A 24,072-nucleotide genomic window follows, 5' to 3' on the forward strand; every position below is an offset into this window, starting at 1 on the left:
CTTAGGACTGTTACCTCTTCACAAGATAGTAAGAGGTGTCTGATTGTTTCTTTACACTCCTTGTTCTTGCAGAAGCGGTATGAATCTTCTGATGTCAAACCTCTCATTTTTCTAATTTCGTTCGTCATCAGTAAATTTAGCCGTATTCGTATAAAAGTGTTCCTTGAGGTTTTATTTGGAAAGTTCTTCAGGTAATTCGGAAAATTGTTTTTCCTCTCCTCTAGTAATTGGGGGCAGGCGACCTATCGGTTTACTTCTAGAAGCCAGCGATATTGTCTGCGTCCAGTCCCACTCAGCCAATTTTTGTTTTATTTTGGAGTGGTTTTGGATCAGCTCTTCTTCCGGGCTATTTATTTCTTCCAGTGCTTTTTTTCCCTTGTATCCAGTTCATGAACACATTTTGATTTCCTAGTATTTCTTTGTTGATAATTCCCAAGACATTTCTTCGGGAGCTAGTAATTATTTTCCTGTACAACATCATTGCGTTCCCTTTTGCCATCGACTGCAGTGATTGGAGACAGAGTTCATGGCGTATTAATGACACCGGTCTTGATGTTGGAAGCTGTAATACTGTGCGCCAGAAAAGACCCTCCAGGCGTGGCCAGATATCCTCAGGAATCATCAGCATGGCGTCTGTGTGTGTATAGGCATGTTATAAATGCCATATCGTATATTAATGACGGTACAACCTTACCTTTTATAGAATTGGATGTCGGGACCATGGTGTAATGACCATGTTTTTTTGTCAATTGCTCTAGCTTGCGATGGTAGTTTTAGTTTATTCAGTCAGGTTTCTTTGCATTGGGATTTCGAGTTTACTGTTACTTCTAATCACCCCCAGGTATTTAAATTCTTTCACCTGTTCAATGTCCTGTCCTTCTAATTTCCAACAGAAGGTATTCCTCTTCTTTGTTTTTCCATTACCATTACCTTGGTTTTTTTTCTTTTAATTTCTAGATTGTTTTTCATAATGTACTCTGAGAGGGTATTTAACTAACGTTGCAGTCCAATGGGTGTGTAGTCCAATAAAATTAAGTCGTCTGCATAGAGAAGGCGGCTCACTCTTTCCTTCCCTACCATCGGGGGGAAGGATCTGATGTTCATTTTGCAGTCCTTAATATCCCATAAATATGCGTTAAACAAAGTGAGTGCTAAAGGACACCCTTGTTTAACTCCTCTAGCTGGCGGGATTTCCTTCGATAGACTTCCTCCTCTGTTCAGTCCCACCCTCAGTGAGGTATTCTGATGCAACGCTTTGATTGGCTCTAGAATGGAGGCCAGGCAGTTACACGTTGTCAATTTATCCCAGAGAATTTCTTGGTTGCACATGAAGTTAATACACATGATTCAAATTCAATGCATCATATACAAAAACAAATCGCCTGGATCACCCTGGCAATGGACAAACACTATGTAACAATTACAAGTGACACCATGCGTGACACATACTGTATGTACACTAAAAAAAGGTTCAATTAGCAATTAATGTAATGGTCTATCCCGAAGGAGTAGATCTGGCACTCAATTACATATGTGCCAAATTAACTGACAATGCGGTCCCGGAAGCTGCGTGGGTTGACTTTTTTTCGGAACTTTTCGCCAGTCCAAGTACCATTAGTCACCCTAGGAAGAAGCTCGTACACAAACCTTGGATCGATCTTTCTGAGAAAGCGGACATCACCATTGCTATCTCTAAGTTAAAATCATCTAACGCCCCGGGCCCAGATGGTCTCTCAAACATGGACCTAAAAAAGAACATCACAGAATGAACCGAGTTAATCACCCTGCTCTTCGAGCATTGTAGAAGGTCTAGACAGATTCCCCTTTCGTGGACAAAAGCCATTGTGATACCCATCTTTAAAAAAGGGAGTCGGGACGAACCGGGCAACTATCGCCCCATAGCTTTGCTAGACATAATGGGAAAACTGTTTGCTTCTCTCCTGCTGGACCACTTCCGTCGATGGGCAACTTCGGCCCCCTGCAGCGATCCCTTTCAGTTGGGCTTCAAGAAAAATGGTAGCACCTCTGTGAACATTTTCATACTTAACATCGTGAAATCCAAAATAAAAGAGGGCGCACCAACTGTCTACGCGGCATTTATTGACCTTTCCCAGGCATTTGATAAGGTGGACAGATTACTCTTGTGGAGAAAATTAGCTGAATGGAATTGCCCGAACGAGATTCTGAATCCCATAATTTCCCTCCATACTAAAACCACGTTTACTGTCCGTCTTAACAAGCAAGGGACGCTCTCTAGGGAAATCCAAGTCAATCGAGGAGTGAAGCAAGGCTGCCCGCTGGCTCCTGCCTTTTTTGTGGCATTTTTGGGAGACTTCAAGGATTCAGAAGCCACAGTCCGATGCTTCCTGCCGAAACTTGGCACCACAAGACTGTCCAGACTTTTGTACGCTGATGACATGATTTTGTTCGATCAGACCCCAATTGGCTTACAGCGCCAGCTTGATAACTTAGCAAACTATATGGCCTCCAACAACTTATCCATAAATAAGTCAAAGACCAAAATCATGATCCTCACAAAATGAAATCTACCCCAGAAACACAGCAATAACTGGGCAGTGAATGGCAATTGAGGTGGTGTCAAACTTTAAATATCTTGGCGTAGTTTTGGATGGGACTACACGTAATTCAGCGATGCAACTTCACTTGTGGACCAAAGCCAAAAGCTTAACCTCCCAACTCAAATTGGTCGACCGTAAGTTCGGCAAATTTTCCCTGCTGCCGGCCATCAACTTTTATAAGGGCAAAATGGTGCCGGCACTCACCTACGGGATGGACGCTATGATTAACATGCCTAACTCGCTTTGGTTGTAACTCGAGGGTTACATATGGAAAACCATCCTCGGACTCCCTAACGCGATTCCAATCGCATCTGTGAGAAGAGAACTGGGGCTTCTTTCTTTGAGCGCAACCGTCAGTGTGGCTGCTCTGGGGTTATTTAGGAAGACTCTCCTGAAAGATAATCTTCCTATTTTTGAGATAATCGGCCAAGAGTTGGCATCATCGAACTGTTCTGCTCTCCTGAGCTCGTCAGAAAAGCAAGTGGCCAAACTTCAAGACCTAGCATGCACAACAGACGATCTCATCACAAACCCTCAAAAAGTAAATGGGAAGCTGAAGAACCAAGACTGGATTAATACTATTGAACAAGCGGCATCATGCAAACTACTGAATCACCTTCCTCCCACATATAATAGGCTCAAAACGCCGCTAGCCTATTGTACGAAATTTCCGAACAAAAGAATTAAGGAGCACGTTTTTAAGGGCCCGGCTGAACCTTTTGCACACCACAGAAATTTTAGGGATAAGAAACCTTTCTGCTTCCAAAACATGTAGACTGTAAAAATCCTGAATCTATTGAGTCAGTACGCCACTTACTTCTAAGCTGCCCTTCACTTTGCTTAGAACGCTCTGCGTTTTTGCTACCTCTATGGGCGGACTCAGTCCTGATTGAAGAAGAAACTTGGTGGCTCCGTCTTATATCAGGGGAAAAAACTCGATGGTCTGTAGCCACGGCTAAAATACTTGAAGCTGCATTTTGTAAAATTGGTGCTGCAGAACCTGTTTCTATGACAGTGGCTGATTTAGCATAACAGACCCTTGCTGAAGGATTGGTCAAGCGAACGACTCGCCCCAACTGGCAGGTTTTCATCTCGACTTGTTCGCGATCCCTGGGCCTACTTCGGCTCGCCACATCTAAAATAACATGGCGGCCAACCGTCTACTGTACCTGTTACTTTCGAATAAGTTCTGATTGTCTTAAAAGTAAAGAGGGGTCGGGTACAAGACTGTATTTCCTTTCTTTTGTCTCTTCTTCTTGTAAAAATCATTTTTCTGTGATTATGTACAAGTAATAAAAAAAATAAAAAAAAAAGACTAATACATGGGTCTATAAAGAATCAACCCTTTAACCAGGGGAACAAGGTTGTGTGATTTTGAGTGAGATATGCCAACTTAGGTTTCGGCTGATGTGGCCTCATGTTTTCGTGACCCAGCCTTCCTCAGAGCTTGATGGTGGTAGTTCGCCCGAGTGTGCATTTCAGAGTTAGATCTGCAACGAATCAGCGCAGGGTCACCAAAGGTGGTTTTATACAGTGTTAACGGAGTGTGTGGTTGATGATGTAAAATAGTGCCTGGATTTCATTGGACCGTGAGTCACATAGGCCGATCAAATGTTTGCTGTAAATACTATGCACAGTCTTGGCCATGCTTGCAGGGTTGGCCTCTAAAGGCTTGTGATGCAGCCAATACATGTAAAGGGATGCAATGTGAATATGTAAACCAAAAGCAGTCAAAATAGCTTTTTTGGTGAACCTGCGTGTTGTATGCTGTTTAATGGAAATAGCTTATAGGATGTCCTGTGTGTTCATTGGAAGCTATGCTTACTTTGTTTTTGTCTGTACCATATAGTTTGATGCAGTGGTTCCAGTTCACCTGCAAAGAAATTGCAGTTAAGTCTTTATACGTGTCTGTGTGTGGAAACATCAGTGAACATCTTCTTGCTGTTCAAAAGGTTACTTAAACACATGGAGGACTGCTCTGCTCTCCTCTCTGGTGCCGCGATTGTATCGGAGGCATGTCAGGCTGACCGACACCTACAGAAGTTACAGGAATTTTAAAATACTCTTAAAGAACTTGATGTCGCGGGCATGTCTTTGCAGGGCTGCACAACTAGACCAGCACTCATAGCTGAATACAGTTCGGTAATTAGCAGGGGCCATCTTTGAGCAGCATGTAGACAAAAGACAACTAAACACCAATTTGCAAGCAATGTTACTGCAAATCTCCGCTAAATCGAGGGTGATGTCCCTTCCAGAGTTATTACGTGTGTGGCAGGCTCATGTGGTGTTGTAGCCTGTAAAGCGTTCGAAAGGCTGGGCTTTAACCCAGTAGTGTTTGCCAGTGTAGTTCTTCATTTAAACCAGTTAAGTGTGATTTCAGCCAATGGATCCATTGTTGTGCCAATCTATAAAGTCTACCTATTGTAGAAACACTGTCTCATGTTTCAATGTGTCTGAAGGTCCATTCCAGGTCATTATCAGTGATTATTGGCCACAAAGAGGTGCACTAAATGTTCCCACAGTGCCATGTTACACATTTTTGAGTTCAGTGATTTGTGTGTACTTTCTGTATCGTCATTCCAATGTACGTTTTCAAGCAAGGATGGCGAATAGTATAAATTTGATTTCTGTTACAATTAGTGAAGTTACTCCGTTCCCACCTGAAGTCATTATGGACGAACATGTCACTTTCTTGTGTAGCAACATACAAAGCAATTCCTGCAAGGAAAGTGTTCCACAATTGAAGCTCTCTATGTTCCAGCACTCAGTTATGGTGTTATCCATGTTGCTGGCGTTCCTCATGTGCAGTCTGGAATGGACTAACCTGTCCCTAGTGTCCTTGCCACACTTCAAGGCAAGCAAAGGAGTGTTCCGCTCACCTGGTTCCCACAGGGGCGTCGGTCGGACCTGGACAGCTGTGGTCTCCACCAACGTGATGCGTAGTGCCGAGATGACCGTCTGGACTGGCCCGCCTAATCTCATCTGCTTGATCCATAGAAGTATTCTCCTGCAGGTGGAGAAAGGGATTTAGCCACCCGTGGATTTTAGTGATGGCCCCCTCCCACTGTTCTCGTTCTCCCCTCTTGTCACCTCCGATATCCCCTTTTAGTAACCTCACCTTATGTTTTTAAATGAGCTCTCCATCCTGCATGGCATGCAGGGGCACGTAGATACCAGTTACTTCACTGGTTTGAAGGTGCTGGAGGAGTTCCGGAGGAATATTGACTCCGGGGTTTATAAAGTTCAAAGAGTTCAATATCAAGATGATCACTCTTATTCCATTCCCTTGTTGAATTGCAACTGGTTCAAAAGAATATTGCCTGGAGGCAGCTGATGGCGTTCAGGTAAGAGTCTGTATTACCCAACACTGTCCGGTAAAAGTTGCATGAGTTTAACTTGCTGTTTTCTCCCTTTATAGGTGCAAATGAAGATGAGGCGTATTAAAGGGTAATGCCTCCGGTGGTAAATCAGGTAAGCCTATGGTGGTAAGAGATTGTATTGTCGGCTCTCTTAGCTCACCTTGATGTTTCTTTTGTTTTCCCCCAGGTGCTGGAGTTCGGCGAAGAAAATGATGGAGGCAGCGCCGGATCAAAAAATGCTGTGAGGACTGGCGAGTATGGCGCGGCGCTGCAGCTGGCGATGCGACGCGTGCAGAAATAATGTCCTTTTCAAGTTCGAAGACGTGATGGATCCGAAATCGGGTAAGGATTGAAATAAGGTCGGTGTTCTAACCTTTCCTTCTTGTTTTCTCTTTTGCTAGGAGCTCTGGATTCGAGACGGGCGTGGCTGAAGACTGGATGCTGACTGCAGGCACGGTGAGCGTTACGCTGCTGCATGCAGAATAACGCGAAGCCTGTGTTGCTGATCGGGCGTGGTTTAAATAGCCTCCAAAGTAGTTCCAGGTAAGAAGTTCCCCAGAACCACACCCAAGTAAAAAATAGTCCCTGTAACAAAATAGTCCCATCCAAGCCTCACGTTGGCTTGGATTCAGTTGCAGCATGGTCTGCATGAGGTAAGTAATGTCTATGAGCCTGGCGCCTATGGTGCCAGGACTGATTTCTATTATGAGCCTGGTGCCTAAGGCACCAGGACTGAACCCAGACAGCCCCTAGCCAGGGCTGCTGGGGTTTTAATAAATATCTGGATGCCTGCTCCCGGGGCTGATGGGCTTGGTCCGGATGCCCGGGGGTAGGCATCATGACAGGAGTGTTGCTTAGACAGTGTGTACATTTAACCAAATTCCAGTGTTTCTGAGTTTATTAATCTTGGTGGTGTCTTGAAAATGTGTTGACACATACCCTTGTTTTTGGTTGCAACAGGTATTGCCGATCAGTATACCATGCTCTTTTTATGGAGTGTTGAAGCTTAAGAGGGCAAGCTCTTGCAGATAATCTACTCGTAAGAGCATTGGCATGTATTTGATAGTCGTCTTTAAAGGTACAATTGTGTCTGACTGTCAGTATGGAAGGTTATCCTGTAATGACTTGAGGGTGTTGACTGGAGTATAGCAAGTTGCACTTCCGGGGCGTGTTCCCCCTTGAAGGCCCTGCCTTCCTTGCACTTAACCCAGAGCCCTGTTGCACTGGGTGCACTTCTCCCCCTTCCTCTCCCCTGCACTTCAAGTCTACGTACTTGCACAATCTAAATGATAGTAGGCCTAGTAAGATCATTTGTCTTGTTCTCCCCTGTTTTCCGCTCCCTTCTTGGTTGTGCCTTGAATCACTTGTGTATAGGCACATTATAAATAACGTACCTGTCAATCATATCAATCAAGTTGAATTACGATCAGTTTATTTGCGGTGAAGTGTGTACAGATGTCCTTCTATGTGACAAATCAGTGGATCTAAAAAATGGAACGGCATCTTTACTAGAATTGTAAAGGCCAAGTTGCTATTGCAATTGTCGAAAATGCTGTAAAGATTCTAGCTGTTGGCTGCTGGCCTTACAGATAAAAAACAAAAAAAGTCATCAATATATCTTTCTCATCACCTAATGTTAATCTCAAATGGCTTGTTGGAAAAGCTATATCGCTCTCCGAAGTAGGCCAGGTAAATGTGGGGCAAACGCTGCACCCATCGCAGTTCCCTTACATAGGTCCAAAAATTAAGTTCTTGCGTAATGCAATCTTCAAAAGATCTACTGTAAATGTTGTAGGAATCGAACGTGGGCATTGGTGTTTGTCCAGTCTAGAAGCAATTGGGTCTATAGACTCTAGCTGAGGGATGTTGGTGTACAAGGCTGTGATCTCTCAAGTGACCAAAATGTCCTGCTCTGCACCAACTGGGAGCCCTTCAGGTCTAATCACATCTATAGTGTCTTTTGAGATTGACTCGAATTGAGTGGGTAATGGTTGTAAGAATGCATCAATGTACTTGCCACACTGCTAAATGGGTCTCACTGGGGTTTAGAGGTATTTTAGGGAATTTTTCATAACACATATCCAACTAGGTTCCTGGTGTCTCTAGGAGTAAGAATCATTGCTTCCTGTTTGGTCAAGTAGCCTAAGTCTACACTGCTGGTATATAAGTCTTGTGGGTCGACATTCATTCTGGTATAGTAAGTTGTATTCTCAACCAGTGTCTTGACCATTTCTAGGTAGTTAACCGTGTCCATTACAGAGATCTCCCCCATCCGCCATTTTCTGCATGTTTAATGACTTTATACTTGTTCTTCTCTGATGCTGTAAGTTCTCGAGATTCCTCAAAGCAGATGTGTCTAGCCGATGCAATGCCGAAACATGTCTGCGGTTGCTTATGTTCTGTGCAGAGGGGACCTGGCCTAGAAGTTAGTACCTGATTGATTTGCATATTGCTGCACACCTTTTGCAATGGTGCAGACAGGCTAAACATCAGTGGTGTGGAAGGTTGCCTAGAGCAGTGCCAGTGGTTTAGATTAATTCAAATGTTTTCACCCATCCCTTTTTTTGGTTATAATCTGTGTCAAGCCAGGCCTTGGTTGAATATGGAACGTAGTTCCTGGAGGACCATCTTTTCAAACGTAAGAAATTATTTATTTTATTTTTGCATTTATAGCAGCGCACAAAACCCTGAGGCATCTAGGTGCTAGTTACATTTGGCACAGATTATCCAGTAGGTTACAGACAAGTTGGTTAGATCAGCAGCAAAGGCTTATTAATCAAATCTGGTAGGTTGCTGGCATGCAAGGTTACATACGTAGCATAATAAAGTTATAAGTAGCATAATGCAAACAGTCAAAACAAGTAAGAGACGGATATGTGCAGTTACATATGTAGCACAGCCAGTATTCAGATCGGGTAGGTTGCAAGCACATAGTTACTTAAGCAGCACACAGCTGATGGTCAAATCAGGCAGGTTGCGGGCATCTAAGGGTTACATATATAGCAAAGCTGACTGTCCAGACAGGAAGTTTGCTGGCACATAAGTTTACTTAAGCAGCACCCGGCTGACAGTCGCATTAGGTCGATTATGGGTACTTATGGTTACATAAGTAGCATAATGCTAAACAGCCACTTCAGGTAGGTTGCAGGAAGGTTCCGATGCGTATGCAGCCCCAGGTTCACCGTAAAGTTGCGGGCACATAAGGAGGCAGAATATGAAGTTACAGGCAGGTAGTGCCTCCTCCAGCATGAGGCTGAAGGGTTATTATCAAGTAGATAAGTCAGGTGAGCAAAATGACAAAAAGCAAGGTTACTGAGGAGTGGTGGGGGGACCCTGCGGTTTATACCGCAGGGCCAAGTTCAGTGTTAGTACGGGCTCATTTGGTAATATGGCGCACAGTTATAGTGCAATGCATGAGATAAGAAATGAAAAAGCAAGTAAGATACGGGAAACGTTTACTGCCCGTTGGGATCAAATTAGTCATGGTAGGCGTGGCGGGATTGCAGCGAGCACTGTGGGGCGGTGATGAGACAGGCACCAGCCAGTAAAACCTCTCCCTGCGAAGTGGGCGACTACGTCGGCTGTGCATGGAAGGGCTGAGAGAGTCAATATGACGTGGGATTCAGTCGGCAGTGGTGAAGGCTGCCAATACGACCAAATGGGGCAAGGTCAGTGTATATCTGGGGAAAGGGGCCGGTTCCAGGTAGGCACAGGGTGGTTTTACAAGAATCGCAATGAGGGTGAGAAGCTTGTGGTTGTAAGTAGAGGCAAGAGTAAAGTAGCACATATACAAGTGTACAGGTGGGCGCAAACCTTGGTTCAGGGGTACCTGCAGGGCCGCTTGCCAGGCCTGAACAGGCACTGACCGGTGCAGTCCTTACTCATGGTCCGTGAAAGTGGAACGCTGGCTCAGCCTGCCGGCAGTGTAAGCCTGCTGGAGGTAGGTCTGCAATAACCCAATCGAGGTCTGGCATCAGTGGGGAGGTCGACGGCGAATGGGGCAAGAGAATGGTGTTGCTGGAGGTGGCGGCCATGTTTACAGGGGCCTCAGACCCGTTCTGCTCATTACAAGGCCCCTTGGAAGACTTTCACACGGTGAGCAGGGGGGGAGGCACCCAGTGAATTAAGGGGATGCCTGATGGTTTCCAGTCCGGTGTGATAAGCACAGACTGGGATATATCTCCAGGGATATAGCCTGATCTGTGAGTGTAAAGTAGATGCCAGTTTCAACTTGGTGAATGAACCTTCTTTGTCACCCCAAAAATATTTTCAACTGATATTTCTGAAAAATGTGAGATCTAATTATGTGGTATAAAGGTTAGTGTTTTGTGTGGAAAAAAATGTTTAACCTTTTAGATAGGACTTGTGTTTTGGACTGCGCTAAGTGTAATAGACGATAAGTTAAAAACTGGAATGGTCAGCAGGTATAGTTCTGTGCCGCATGCTGAAGGTTCCCTTAGTTACCGAGTTCCGATTGCTCCCTTGTTGCTGGAACGGCAACCCCACACCTGGCTTCTCCCTAAAAAAAAAAAAAAAATGTAAAATAAAAAAAAATACCTATTTTCTTGTTCAGTTCGATGGTAGGGATTGGGAAATTGTTTCCTCTTTTGATGAACTGTCTGAAATTTCTTTTTCCTTACATCCGGTTGTTGTTTATAGAAGGGCCTGAAGAAAGGTGATGGTGGTCTATAATCGGTAGATGGATACAGGTAAACCTGTTAACGAGAAAAATTGGTGATGTCTTTCTTCAATTTGATAGTTCTTTTCGCTGTAAATTGAAGTTTGGAAATTCCTCCACTTCCTTATTGATATTGCTTGGCTTATTTTTAGCATCTGTAATAAGAGTGTTGGTAGTAAAGGTACGCTCAAACTTCCAATTCTTAATTTTAGTAGCCACTCTTGCAGCAGTATTAATGTTGCGTAACATTAGATTTCGGCTGCATTTTGTAGCAATTTGACTGAACCCAATCTTGTACTTTTCATCTCCAAAAACCCAATTAGTGCTGTCTGCATGAGCAGGTAAAAGGGATGTCGTTGACTTTAAGATATTCTTTGAGTAGGTGCACATGTAATTCTGTGCAGAACCCTTTCTATTTTTAACATTCATAAGCTGTCTGGTGGAAATGTAGTGTCTAGTGGAGCTGAGTCAGATATATTGTTAAAGATGGAGGGATCACTGATGGCAGACTGTATCTGTGCCTCAGTGAAACCATGAGTGCCCAATGATAAACCAAGAGGGACTGACCTCAAATGCATGGCCTAATGAGGTATCCACCTAAATTAGTCTGAACGGATTCAATGAAAAATAAAGACAACTGGGGGCTGTATTAAATGTAATGTCAAACTGGCATGGGGAAACCCAAAATTAGTTAATAAGGGCCCCATGGGGTACCTACAAGAACTAAACCTAACACCTAGTCCCATAGACTACTGGATGCATTCTTATAAACAGTGTAATGTTTAAATCCATTGTGAGTATACAAATAATGTTTTGTCAAATGTATTTAGTAAAGAATCGTATTACCACAAATCTTCTTGCTGAGAAAACGGTGAAATCAATATATATTTGGTCAGGCTATGCCTTCCCCTTGGATGCAGGGCAATCGCATGGATGCTATGCACATCTCCCACTTAAGCAGGAGGAGAATGCAGTGTCTCTGAGCCCCCCACCCCACCCCCATCCTGTAGTTTTACCGCTCCTTCTACCCTTCTACAGCTCTCCTACCACACACTCTTGCTGGCACCCACCCCCACGCCCCCTCCTCCCCCCTCCACTCCCGGTTTTGCAAGCAAGTATCTGTGAGATTAGCCGGGGGACCCAGTGGCGAGGTACATTGTCTGGTGCTTCCGACATGACGGTAAGAAATGAGTAAATATGGCTGTCTATCCACAACCTGACATTGTCAAAGTTAATCCCCTAGGTCTGCTGGACTCCCCCACTGCTAGCCCAGCCTTGCTGTGAAGCGGTTTGTGGAAATGGTGCAGCACAGTGATGGAACAATCTGTATCCCTCCAATCCTACTGTCCTGCACACATTCTCTGAGAAGCTTCCCTTCTCGTCCACCAACAGCTCCTTTGTCTATACTGCGCTATTTGGGAATAATAGAAAGCAAACTTTCTTTGGTAATATTGCATACTGGAATCTGACCTCGGAGTGCTACCAGAGCACAGTGGAATCCACAGCATACTGGAACAACTGTGTTAACTGAGCATACATGGATCTTGTCTTACTGTGTTTACTGGGCATTCTGGAATCTGTGCATACTGAACATAATGTAGCAATCCCCCCGCTCAGGGAGAGTGTACAGGGCCAGTACAACACAAAGCTCTAGTCCAGCAGGTAAGTGGGGTGGGATGGGGTGGAAGGGTGGGGAAAGGGTGCGGAATGACTTTGGCGGTAGAGGTGGGGATGAGGGAAGGCAAGAGGTAGTCTAAATTGGGCGCCAACCGGGAAAGGGCATTGTGTGGTTCCGAAAAGGCAGGTGATAGTCTGTTCTCGCCCGCTTTCCAGCCACCTGATTGGCTAATGCATCCTGCCATTGTGGTCTTGATTGGCCATAGTGGAATCTGGCACTGCTGTGCCAACCTGGCATAGTGTAATTTGCCAATGTTGTGCAAATTGGATATAATGAAACTTGCCACTTGTATGCTTACTGGGCAAATCATTGACAATCATGTGAATACATTTGCAATGGAGGACAATTTTGTGCATACCTGAGGTTATGATGGCACTTCTTGGCAATGTTATGCGAATATCTGACCGTTTCATGGCAAACCAACAAAATATGCAAGTACCATGGAATTTGATTGCAAAACCTGGTACGTGATTCCAAAACCTGCTATAAGATACTTGTGCTTAAGCATATAAGGGCAATACCTGAGACATGTTGGTTCTCCCTGGGAATATGATGACAATATCTGGCAAGTGATGCATACCCATCAAAACCTGATGAATGCCTTCACAATTACTACCCCTCACCGACAGCATTTGGCTTTGTCAATGATTGATTGGTAATTCGGTTTGAAAATTGTGTTTTGGTAAAAATCATGAGTATGGTGACAAGTGCTTTCTAAAGACAGCACCTTTTTAAAATAAACAAACTACTTTGCATATCTTACTTCTGTTGTGATCAGCCGATTTCCTCCTCATCCAGAAATGCAATCCACGATTGACTTTAGTTATGACTTTTGTATACATTGTATGTTGTTAGTAATGCTGTTTTACATTGCTACTTGTTAAAACTTCCAGTGTGTATTGTACTTTCATTTGTTTTAGCCAGATTATTTCCTATTAATTTTAGATTGCGTTCCACATGCCGCTTCCCATTGATTATGGGCAGATCACAGACTTCAGGACCTGGAGTCTCAGATTCCAACCGCCATCTTCCTGACATGGATGAAGGTAAGATGCATACTCTATGCATTTGTTCTCAGGGTTAGTTATTAGACCTTTCATGTCTGTCTAAGAGAGTGAGGGATTCTGATTCACTGTATTTCTCACTTTTGGCAAATTTTGTTTTCATTTTTTTTCTCCCACACTTTTTACCACAAACCTATATGTTGTAAGTTGGGGAATGGTATATAGAGTGGGGGCACGGGGGTCTTCCCCCCCCCCCGCATTTTGTGGTTAAAACAAAACAAGGTGAAAAAAACACAAAATAAATTCCGCCCGAGTCCCTCTGCAGTCTGCGCAGCAGTCTTTCCACGATGTTTTCCTGGTGGAGGATGGGCTTCTTTCTAAACCCCAGAGCGTTGCGCTGTCCAGCTGAGTCACTTTACAGTCCACGCATGATGCGCTAGGTGACGTATAGCCCTCCCAACTGACTCAGTTCTCAGCCTAGTATATAGACACTGTGGTTGTGGTGCTGGGAATCCGGCAACATAGTAAGTCAGCCCATAGGGCTCACCAGTAGAACTTGCTATTTACGGTTTGCTGCTTTCTGCTGGCCTTCGTACACCACTAGCTCAAGTTCTTTGTGGCAGTGGAGGAGAGACGGACTAAGGTGGCTCCTTAAGCTGTCGGGCGTGCCCTGCCCTCGGATTTCGAACTTTCTTGATTCGTTTTGCTGGTGCTAAATACCGGCGCCCATGCTGTCCCTTTGAGCCACGCTATCCCCGTGTTCCACCTCTGTAGCGGTAAGCACTGTTATCAATAATTTTGAGAACAGGAAACTGACTTGTAAGTTTGCTTGCCCATTGCTGGCTGCCTGGGGGCTGCAAGTGTTCTCTCCCCTTTGGCGGCTAGCCGGCAGTGGAGACTGTGGAAACTATAACCTGGCATATTGGGGGAACCCCTCTTTAATATGCGTGTATTAGAAGATCATTTGAACTTTGCCTCTCCGGGCTCATTTTGCTCTGTAGTCGCTTACACACCTATACATTCAAAACCTTTAAAGACTTCCGGCAGTTTCAGGTCAGCAACTGAACGCCCCAAGCCTGCAGTGCCCCTTTACTCTTTTAACCCTGGCTGAATCCAATATATACAAGCAGATGTTTCATTCTATAGTTGTGGCCAATAGGGAAACAAATGGGCTTATGATTGAAACAAATGGGAATCATCTGTTGATTTTAGATCCAGACGGCATTCAATCTTATCTTTTGCATAGTAATAAAATAGACCGCTGGGCATTGACTTGGACTCGATTTAATCTTTTATGGCTCAGAGACGTCACTAAGAACTGGGTGAGCAATGACCAGTCAACAGTGTGGGTGATTTCGTCCTCTTTACCATGACATCCGAAAGAAAACCATTGTCCCGTTGCTTAAAGCCACAAATCTTACTCTGTCTCACTGTGCTTTGATCTTTCTCTTGCGTGCAGAAACAATAACAGTTGCATGGTGCTGCCTGCAATTTTTGCGAAAATCCTGGTATCGAAGGAAAAAGATCCTTGAGGGCAATTTTTAACCTGAGTTTTTAATTTGAATTTATTTTCTACTGTTTGTAAAATTTGTATACATTCTGATTTTTTTTTTTTATAGCCTATTTATTATTGCTGTACTTTTGGTATTGTTTTTAACTGTGGTTTATGGAATGTTCTTTCCGAATAAACTTCGATGAAATAAATTCAGCAAAATGACATTCGGCAAACAGAAATGGAGGAAAGCTAATAGATCTCACCATATATCCTTCTGACGTACAATTCATTTATTAGGCATCTTCTACAAATCCTACCAACCTCACCCAAAAAGTATCTGAAAGTTCTCTTCCAAACCATAATTTGTATCATGAACCTGGTCCTTCATCAAATGGATAGTACTTTATCTGTAAGGGATGGAGTGATCACCTCCCCACTCACGCAGTCTAACCTCTCTCCAGATTATCACATCCTCTTTCAACCATTCTTGAAATTATGCATCCTTAGTGTTGGGCAACATTTGTCTAAAGGCTATATTTGTGGACCCCCAAACTTTTTGCTTGTTTCAGCATCCTGTCCTGACATTTGCCAGTGGAGCACAGCCTTCAGTTGCACTCCTCTAGGCTTTCGATCATTGTTATGGGGAAATTAACACGTTCTTCAGGCTGTCAGTACCGAGAAACTGTTTCTGTTAGTCTTTCGACTTTGTTGCCACCTTTTGGTACCAGTTTATCATTGCACAATGTACATTACTGTACTGCGCAATGGGGTCCTTGTGTTTTCTGGCCCCAGCCTTCCAGTAAGGATTTTTCGGTGACTGGACAATGTGCCTACTAGGAGTGACTGGTGCAGAAGCATTTTGTGTACTTTTATAACTTTTTACCAAGCCACCCCGCTCTTACCGCATGACTGTGGCTAGTGTCTGTCATGGCTGTGCCACAAGGTCTTTTGTCTACTCCTTTGGCCATTTTGTCAGTTGGCCTTCTCCCTGGTCTTCGTGACCCGGGACTTCTTATTTGGCCATGCGGTTGCTCGCAAAACCAGGCCACGCGTGTGGGTACCCAGGTAGTGGGCACCCAGGATGTTGGCTGCAACAGTCTGGTCCCAATCCAGACTCCTGGTGCCAGGGATGTTTGGTGTGCATGAGAGCATAAGAGCCACATTGATCCCTGATTGGACCACTGCTAGCATGCATGAGTGGGGGAGATCTCCTCATTGGCCGGCTGGGTGCGGGGACTCACTGTACTTGGAGGGGTCTTGAATGCAGACCCGCAGATCAGCAACTGGTCCGAATCGACCTGTAGATGGAGCCAAGTATCCAGAAGAGCTGAGCAGATCCAAGGACTGTCTGGAACCACGCTGAAGAAGGGTTGGCACCCTGAGCCCGCTTTTGTCCTGGTAGAGCCCTGCTTTGCGCTCTATCTCCGAAGACCTGTGAAGGTGCTTCAAACCTTTTGTAGTGGTGGCACCACTTAGTCTCGACTCTTCCTGGTTGTGCTGGAAACGAGCTTGTTCAGAAGTGTTCCTGGGCCATCCAATGGTCTGTCCCGCTCAACCCTTGGCACCTGTGCAGGAGCATTGTTGCATCAATTGCATCAAATCTTTGGGAAATCCTAGTTTGCACTGCAGAGCACCTTTTCACCAAATCCCAGTTACTTTGGGCCGCGACAGAGAAGGTTGTGTCAAATCACGAGAGTTGGGTGCCCCTGCGTCACTGTGCAACAGTGACGGTTGCTGAAGCTGGTTTTCCCGCTTTCCTTCCTGTGCCCTGAGACCAGCTGCATTGTTGTTTTCTTGTTCTTCAACCGAGACTAAAGATGTAGCTGCTGTTGCAAACCGAATCTGCATCTACACCTGCAACGCCTGCGCACTTTGAAGATTAACCAAGGGCGGGAAACCTAACCTCTGACCCCCTCCAGACCTACCAAGTTTGGACCAAAACAGAGCTAAGGACGGCGAGTACTGCAATCACTTACCGGTGCCCCCTTGCTCATCCATTGCATTTTACGCACAGAGGATCCCTTGTGGTCCTCTGCTTGGCTTGGGTAGCCTCTGCTGCCTAAAGTCCTATGAAAGTTAGGAATGGCTTTGTTCATCACAGCAGACTGGACTTATAAAATTAGGGTTTTCTATTTCTGAAGACTGTCTATGCTATAAAGATTGCCTGCCCGTTTCCTTTACAGGTATTGGTGGAGTTTCCAACTTTATCGCATTGACTCCAGTGACTGTATATATTTTACATAGTGGGTTGCTTGTGTGGTATTTGAACATTGCTTTTCATTATTCATTGATGTTTATTCTTATAAATAGTATATTTTCATTCTTCTGTCTAATGATAATTCTTAGTGTTTCACTGTTTGTGCTCATCAAAGACCCCTGATCACCCCCACTACTCCTGAGACTTGGCCTTGACTGCTCTCCAAGCTACCGTGAATTGGTCTAGCTATCATCCCAGAAGCGTCCACTGTTTCACTAACAAGGGTGGCGTCCTAAACTTCTGTTCACAAAAGCAGAGTTTATAAATCCATTCTAATGCTTAGTAAAGCTCTGGTTAGAGTGTTCACAAACAAATTACAGGGTTAACTTGAGGCACCTCTTTGCTGAATCAGTCAGGCTTCAGGACCTCTGTGAAGAGGTGAGGGCCATGGGTGAACCCACAGTTTTTGTTTTACTTTACCCTTCAGCTGAATTTGGCTCCTGGGAAGCCCCAGAGGATGGGCATGTGTAACTTATCTGTGGAAGCTGGGGCTTGCCTTGCCTCTTCTCAGTTTGGACGGATGCAGAATATGAAAGTTCTGTTTAGGGTCTTATTCGCAGAAAGTATCTACGGTGAATACAAGGGCCTTTCCAGTTAATGTAACTTTTTGTATCAAAACCATGCCCTCTTGTTTTTCAGAGTAGTCTGTCAGAAAACAAGCTTAGATATAATAGCCCTTCTCTTTAGTTATTTTTTTTATGCTAGGATCTGATTCTAGGTTAAAGGTTCGAAAACAAAAGGCTCGAATGCCTTTTTTTCGACAGTAAAAGGACCGAAAAAAAGGATCAATTTTTTTAAAATTTTTTTGTTATTGGGGGGGTTCCCCCAGCCCCCCGTTTTCTTTTCATTAAAGTTTTTTATACATGCTAAACTAAAAAAATATATAAATAAATAAAAGAAAAATTCGATCCTTTTTTTTCGAACATTTGACCGGACACCGTAGGATCTTTGCCTTCAATGCCCTCAGAACACAAAATCGTACATTTCCTGGAGCACAAAAAAGACATAATTTCTAGAATCATCGGTCTTTCTGTACTAAATAAACTCTTACCACATACTGTCAACAGAGAATCTCATAATGGTTCCCCTACTATGGAGAAGGCTTTATCAGCACACCCCAGTTTTCTGAATGTAAATATTTGCAAGTTATTTAACTGCAAGCTTTAAGGCAAAGTATTGTGGACCTTCAGTTGCCAGTCCCTTCTAGATGATAAATTAAACCTTGAGTTGATAGAACTTTGAATCATTGGTAAATCACCCTGTGGTTTAGCTTGGAGATGTACATGCACATTGTTGGCATACGCGATGTGGTGGGATGGTGATCCCTGACCTATTCCTGGGCTTTAAAACCATTGCGTATGGCGTTCATATGAGCTGATGTGTGCTCACTGTTATGCTGCTGTAATCTGGGGACCAAGCAACAATTTGAAATTGATTACTGATGTTTGTTTTGGCACTGGCAGAGAATGTGCACACAAGCGGGCCAAAAAACTCACTCCAGACATCAGTCCCTCCTTAGATACCAAAACCTTGACTTTGAAGTATTTGGCTTTAGTTGATAGCTCAAGCAGATATGCAGAACTGATTAACAGGTTTCCATATTTGTCCAGCCTTAGCAATACAGTATTTAAGTGTTTGATTTATGTTTATAACATATACCACAAATCCAATTTGCTTTTTGGCACTTGAGACAACATCCCATGCCTAACCCTAGGGTTGAATAGTGGGGCTTGTGCCAAATGTTGCCACCTGCTGTGATGCCGTCACTGATGGTTCCCTTGGGTACTCCTACGATTCCAGAGAGATACTGCCTAGGTGTAATTGCCCTTTAAGGGATAGGAGTATGAGCTCCTCTAAAGTTACATGATCGCGAAAAGAAGTGACATTTTGACACCACAAACACATAATGTAAGCAAAACCAAAAAACCTACAAGTGTTATAAAGCAGATCTATGCAGGCCGATCTATGCAGGCCGAGCTATCTCCCATTCATGTGAGCACCAGGGCTGCTAGGAGTGGGTCGCTTATTTTGCGGAAGTGAGACCAGGATATGCAGGAGAAGGCAGATGCCAGTGGTCTGTTCTGTGTAGGAATGCTGGCAAAGTCTTCTTCCAATGAGGTGGCCTCCACAAACACTTGCCTTATGGAACCAAGCTGAATTAAACACACAGAGAATTTGTATGATTAGCATGAGAGTTTGGAGTTGGAAAGGTAGAGCGGCAGTGGTGAGCTTAAGTTCAAGAGTGGAGTTGAATGAGCGTGAGGCTGGTGGTATGAGTAGAGAGCGATCAGGCAAACAGTTGGAGGAAGGTGAAGGGTAAAGGAAGAGTGGAGAAAGGGAACTCCTGTAGGGGATGACAAAAAATAGTAGGTAGGTAGGTGATGAGATGAAGGTCAAAGGGGGTCATCCTCAAGAGAAGGAAGGAGTTGGTGGAATGTTAAGGTAGCACAGAGGAGGAAGGGCTCTGGAAGGACAGATCGAACCCAAGAGCTGAAAGATGTGGGTAAAGGAGATGGAGACAAAGATGGAAGGGAAAACTAGCAGAGGAAAGGGGGTGGTGTGGGTTAATGAAAGATGAATTGGACACCAGGGGAAGGGAGGTGGTTGAAGTACAGTTTAAATAGGTGAGGAGGAGGGGAGATGCAAGTAGGAAGTGATCACGACGGAAGGAGAAAAGGGAACCAGTTTTTGAGAAGGAGATCTGGAAGGTGAAGACCCCCATGTTAAGAGGGCATGCATGGAAGGATGGAGGTAGGTGCCTGTGGCGAGTTGACAAGGTGAGGTGGAGAAAAGAATTTGTGTTCCCTATCAGTGCAAGTCAATTTTGAGTTGTCAGGGAGGCTTTAAAGGATGTGTTGCTGGAGAGTACCAAAGCAGGACCCTCACAGACTGAGAACAGAGCTACCAACCCAGCTTCATCCCTGTGTACGTGGCCAGCTCCCTAGAGGCAGCTCTGCTTCCCAGCTTGGTGGTGATAAGCCATAGCACTAGCTGCTTGCTAGGTCCATGAACCCCAGCACCTCAAATCGGAAACCTTGAATGGAGGAGGACCCAGAATATCAAAGGCAGCCAACAGAGCACCCATCTCCAAACGAAGTGTAGGACACTTAAACCCTGAGACTGTAAGTGGCAGATAATTGTTACATCGCTGGCAAGGGAGTGGGGAACATAAAACCCCATAAACTAGCCTTTTCTTTTATTTGAACCTTCAGTTTTTGTAAGGGAGGCATGGTATCACAAGTATGACACTGACACACAAGTTACAAGTTTCAAAACCTTTATTAGTTTCTTGGGGGTTGGAAAAACTCCTACGTTGTCCTATAGCCATGATGGGTGTAGGGTCTACCATCACATAATAAATAAAATGCAGTCCTTAGTCTGTCAAATCAAAACGGCCTATACTAACGAACCCTAATGCCTGCCTTATCTCTTGAGTGTGTAAAGGGGAATGTGTATGCAAAGAAAAGTCAATGTTATAAAGGATCGATGTGGCTGAGTCAGCTCTCCTCCCACGTTGGACAGCATGGAGTAAGGCGGCACCCGTAAACAGGATGACGCGCTCTGGCTATCAAAAAAAGGCAGTTCAAAACTTGGGTCGAGGCCTGCTTGGCCTTCCATGTTTAAAGTCACTTATTCCAGCTTTCCAAAAGTTCTTTCACAGTTCAACAAAAGTTCACGTTGGTTTCCCTCTGTCGGGCTCGGACCTCTCAAGGCATCAATAGTTCACCTAGGCCTCAATCAGGCTCGGACCTTTAAATCAAAAAGTACCTGGTTCAATGTAGATCTCCCTCATCCGTGTTCGGACCTCTCAATCACTGCACTTGCTGGGGTTCCCTTCCCCAAGCTTCATTCACATTCTTTAGGGGTTCCCTTCCCTTAGCTTATTTCATGTTTTCGGTCTTCCGAAGCCGAGCTCGGACCTTTGCCTGATGATTTACGAATGTGTGAGGCTTTTACCATAGACCTTCGCAGGACCACTTCGACTTTCACTTCAGCTTTCCCTTAATGTGCGTCTCAATGTCTCTTGGTGTTGGTAGTTCTATACCTCAATCGGAAAAGTTCAAAGAAATCTTCCTCTTCAAGCAATCACCTTTTAACTTCCCCTTTCATCAGGGTTAATCTTGACCATTGCGCATTTCAGAGTTTGTTCACTTTGCTGCTTTATAACAAGATATCAAACATTTTGCTGAGACCTTCGAGTGGGCTATTTCCTTTCACCGGACCACTCTGCTACTCTGTATCACTTGCTTCATAGTTATCTGCAACTCACAAGTTCATTACTGGTTTGCTTTCTTTCGCGTCTCATCAGCACGTGCTCAACCTTCAATGGTGGGATACACTGTTGCAGCTTCAATCTTTTCTTGAAACAAACCGGCCTTTCATTTTTTTCCCTAACTCGCTGGTTGTGTGCATTCCTTTCTTGTCTTTGCAGCTTTGATTCATGAGTCGAGAATGATGCCGCAGGCTTGGCCATGCCTCTCCAACTCTGTTGTTCACCCGGAAGGGTCGCTGGCATCCTTGAAACACAATGCAGGCTTCTTCTTTTCTGGGATTTGGCTTTCTCTGCGTCTTCACGGTTTCCCAGAGGCAACGGCCTCTTGCAACAAACTTCAGGTTTTTCCTACCCCTCGCTCTGGTTCCTCGATCGGTCGTCCTGCTCCAGTGGGTTCGCCTTCACCCGGGAAGATCTGCTCCTTCTCGTGTCTCACCTTGCTCAGAGTGCATCTGAGTTCCACCTTTTATCCATGTGGGGGGAGCTAATGGTTATCAGAGGTATGTGATTAAGGTCAAATGTCTGACTTTGCCTGACCTGATTAACGGGACATGTCAAATGAGATTTGTAAGGGTTGGCCTCTTTACTCTGTGTCACCCTCTTCCTCTGACCAGTGTATAGGTTGAAAGGGGGAGGGGGGAGTTGGGATGTTGGAGAATCTTACAAAATAGGGTGGGGGATGCCGCTTCTCACCATCTGTTGTCTCACCCCCACTCCCTGTAGATCCCCCACCCAGGTGATCTTCCCGCAATGGTCCACCCCCAGGGTCTGGATCCAAAGGCGATGGCCGTGCCCTGGGAGAGGGAGAGGGGGAGATATCTCTCGATATCCCCGGGGACTAGCAATTGAGACACCCTTTGGTTTCTCAATTACCTGTTCCTTTTTTCTCATGAGGCCCATAGGAGACCTCATTCTGAATGTTAAGTTTGTCTGCCACTTCCACTGAGACAGTTGTGAAAACCCACATCAATAGTAAGCTTGAAGCGCAGTCCATGAAGATGTACTCAGCTTTGTTTGTTTCCATATTATTATTATTATCCATAATAAACATCAACTCAAAATCAGAAAGGTGGCTTGGTTGTGACGTTATATTCTAAGAGGGAGCTAGCTTGTCCATCTTTACTTGGCTCTTTTCAGAGTCAATTGTATCTTTGTTGATGAAACAGTCGTTAGAGCATTAAGATTCTACAAGGTAAAATGCAACTTTGCAATATTAAAATTATCTTTCATATAAGAGGAGTAAGTTAAGTAACCGAAACATGGCTCTACGCTGCAGCCAGTCCTTCACTATCCCTTGCCATCCCTGAAAACTACAGTCTTCAGAACAGATAGACAGGGTGCCAAAGGAGGAGTAGCAATCATCGCTAAAAAACAACTACTCCTAAGGGAAATCCCTAACCAGTCTTTCCACTCGTGGGAATTACTTTCCATCAAAATGTCTGTAACCCATTCCATCACCCTGACCTCCCACCTCCTATACAGACCACGCCCAGTCCAGTTCTCTCATTCGACGAAGACGTGGCCCAACTTTTCTCTCAACACCAAGCCATCCTCCCAAATCATTCTGATGGGCGACTTAAACCTGGGTCTTAATGATCCAAATGATAATGCCTCCACCCTCGCTAACACAATCAAAGCGCTAGGCTTCACACACTGCATTACTAACCCTACTCATAACAAAGGTGGAACACTCGACTGGCTAGCAGATTTTAACTGCAATATTAAGATCCTCTCTAACACACCATGTCCTTTGTCTGACCATCATCTCATCTCATTCACCATACCTAAAAACAAGACTATAGACACACTTCATTCCCACGCCCAGGTGCCCTATCCAGAAACTCTCGTGACCGAACGCCGGAGACTACTACCCTTGATACTTCCCATCATAGAACATCAGAACAATACAAGTAAAGACCCATCCACGATGGTGGAGCTATTCAACCAAGCCCTTCTAGCTGCCATTGACAAAGTAGCACCACTGAGCGTGCGCAAAGCCAAACCACTTGCTCATCTAAACTCATGTTACACCCCTAATCTTAAAACCCTGCTTAGCACTAAGAGAACAGCTGAGATCAATTGGAAAAAATCCCCTACCGAACCAAACAGACATCTTCACTAGCGCCTCAAAAAACTACGAAAAGGCCATCCTCCAAACCAAAAGCTCCACATACAATGAAAGAATCACCAAAGCCAACTATAGGCACAAAAGAATATTTACTATCCTACGCAAGCTTGAGTCACCAGTGCCTCCCAGAGAATCATGCCTTAAAGACATCACAAGGTGCACAGATATACAAAAAGCTGTTCTAGACAAAATTGCCCTACTTTAATCAAACATCGAACGATAAAAGCAGAACTTTTCTCCCTGCCAGTCCTTGCAGATTCCCATATACACGGTCCAGAACCTCAACACACACTTTGACTTTTCCCCAGTCTCAACAACCTAAGTGTGGAAAATTAATCCAAGCCTCAAACCTTCCAGGTGCCAAGGCGACATATGCCCAGCCTCTTTTATTAAAGAATGTGCAACTGAACTCGCCCCTTTTTATCACAGCTGATCAACGCCTCCTTTTAATCAAGTTCCGTCCCTACCAACCTCAGACACGTGGGTTCTCCCCCCTCCTGAAGAAACCTACCCTAGACCCCAACATACCCACAAACTACTGTCCCATAACAGTACCCTTCCCCCTCAAAATACTGGACTGAGCAGCTTATCTGCAAATCCAAAATCATCTGGAAACCGACA

At 44.6% G+C, this 24,072-nt stretch overlaps 1 protein-coding gene across 2 annotated transcripts in view; it reads left to right on the forward strand.

Moving 5' to 3' along the window:
- ACOT9 (acyl-CoA thioesterase 9) overlaps positions 1–24,072 on the forward strand; it is an 872,728-nt gene that overhangs the window by 123,088 nt on the left and 725,568 nt on the right. For both annotated transcript variants that reach the window (XM_069639309.1, XM_069639308.1), the window contains exon 2: positions 13,240–13,340. In XM_069639309.1, coding sequence (XP_069495410.1) covers positions 13,240–13,340 — 101 coding nt within the window. The remainder of the gene's footprint in view (positions 1–13,239; positions 13,341–24,072) is intronic.

Source organism: Ambystoma mexicanum, chromosome 7q, assembly GCF_040938575.1.
Source record: "Ambystoma mexicanum isolate Mex_15411 chromosome 7q, UKY_AmexF1_1, whole genome shotgun sequence".
Lineage (NCBI taxonomy): Eukaryota > Metazoa > Chordata > Amphibia > Caudata > Ambystomatidae > Ambystoma > Ambystoma mexicanum.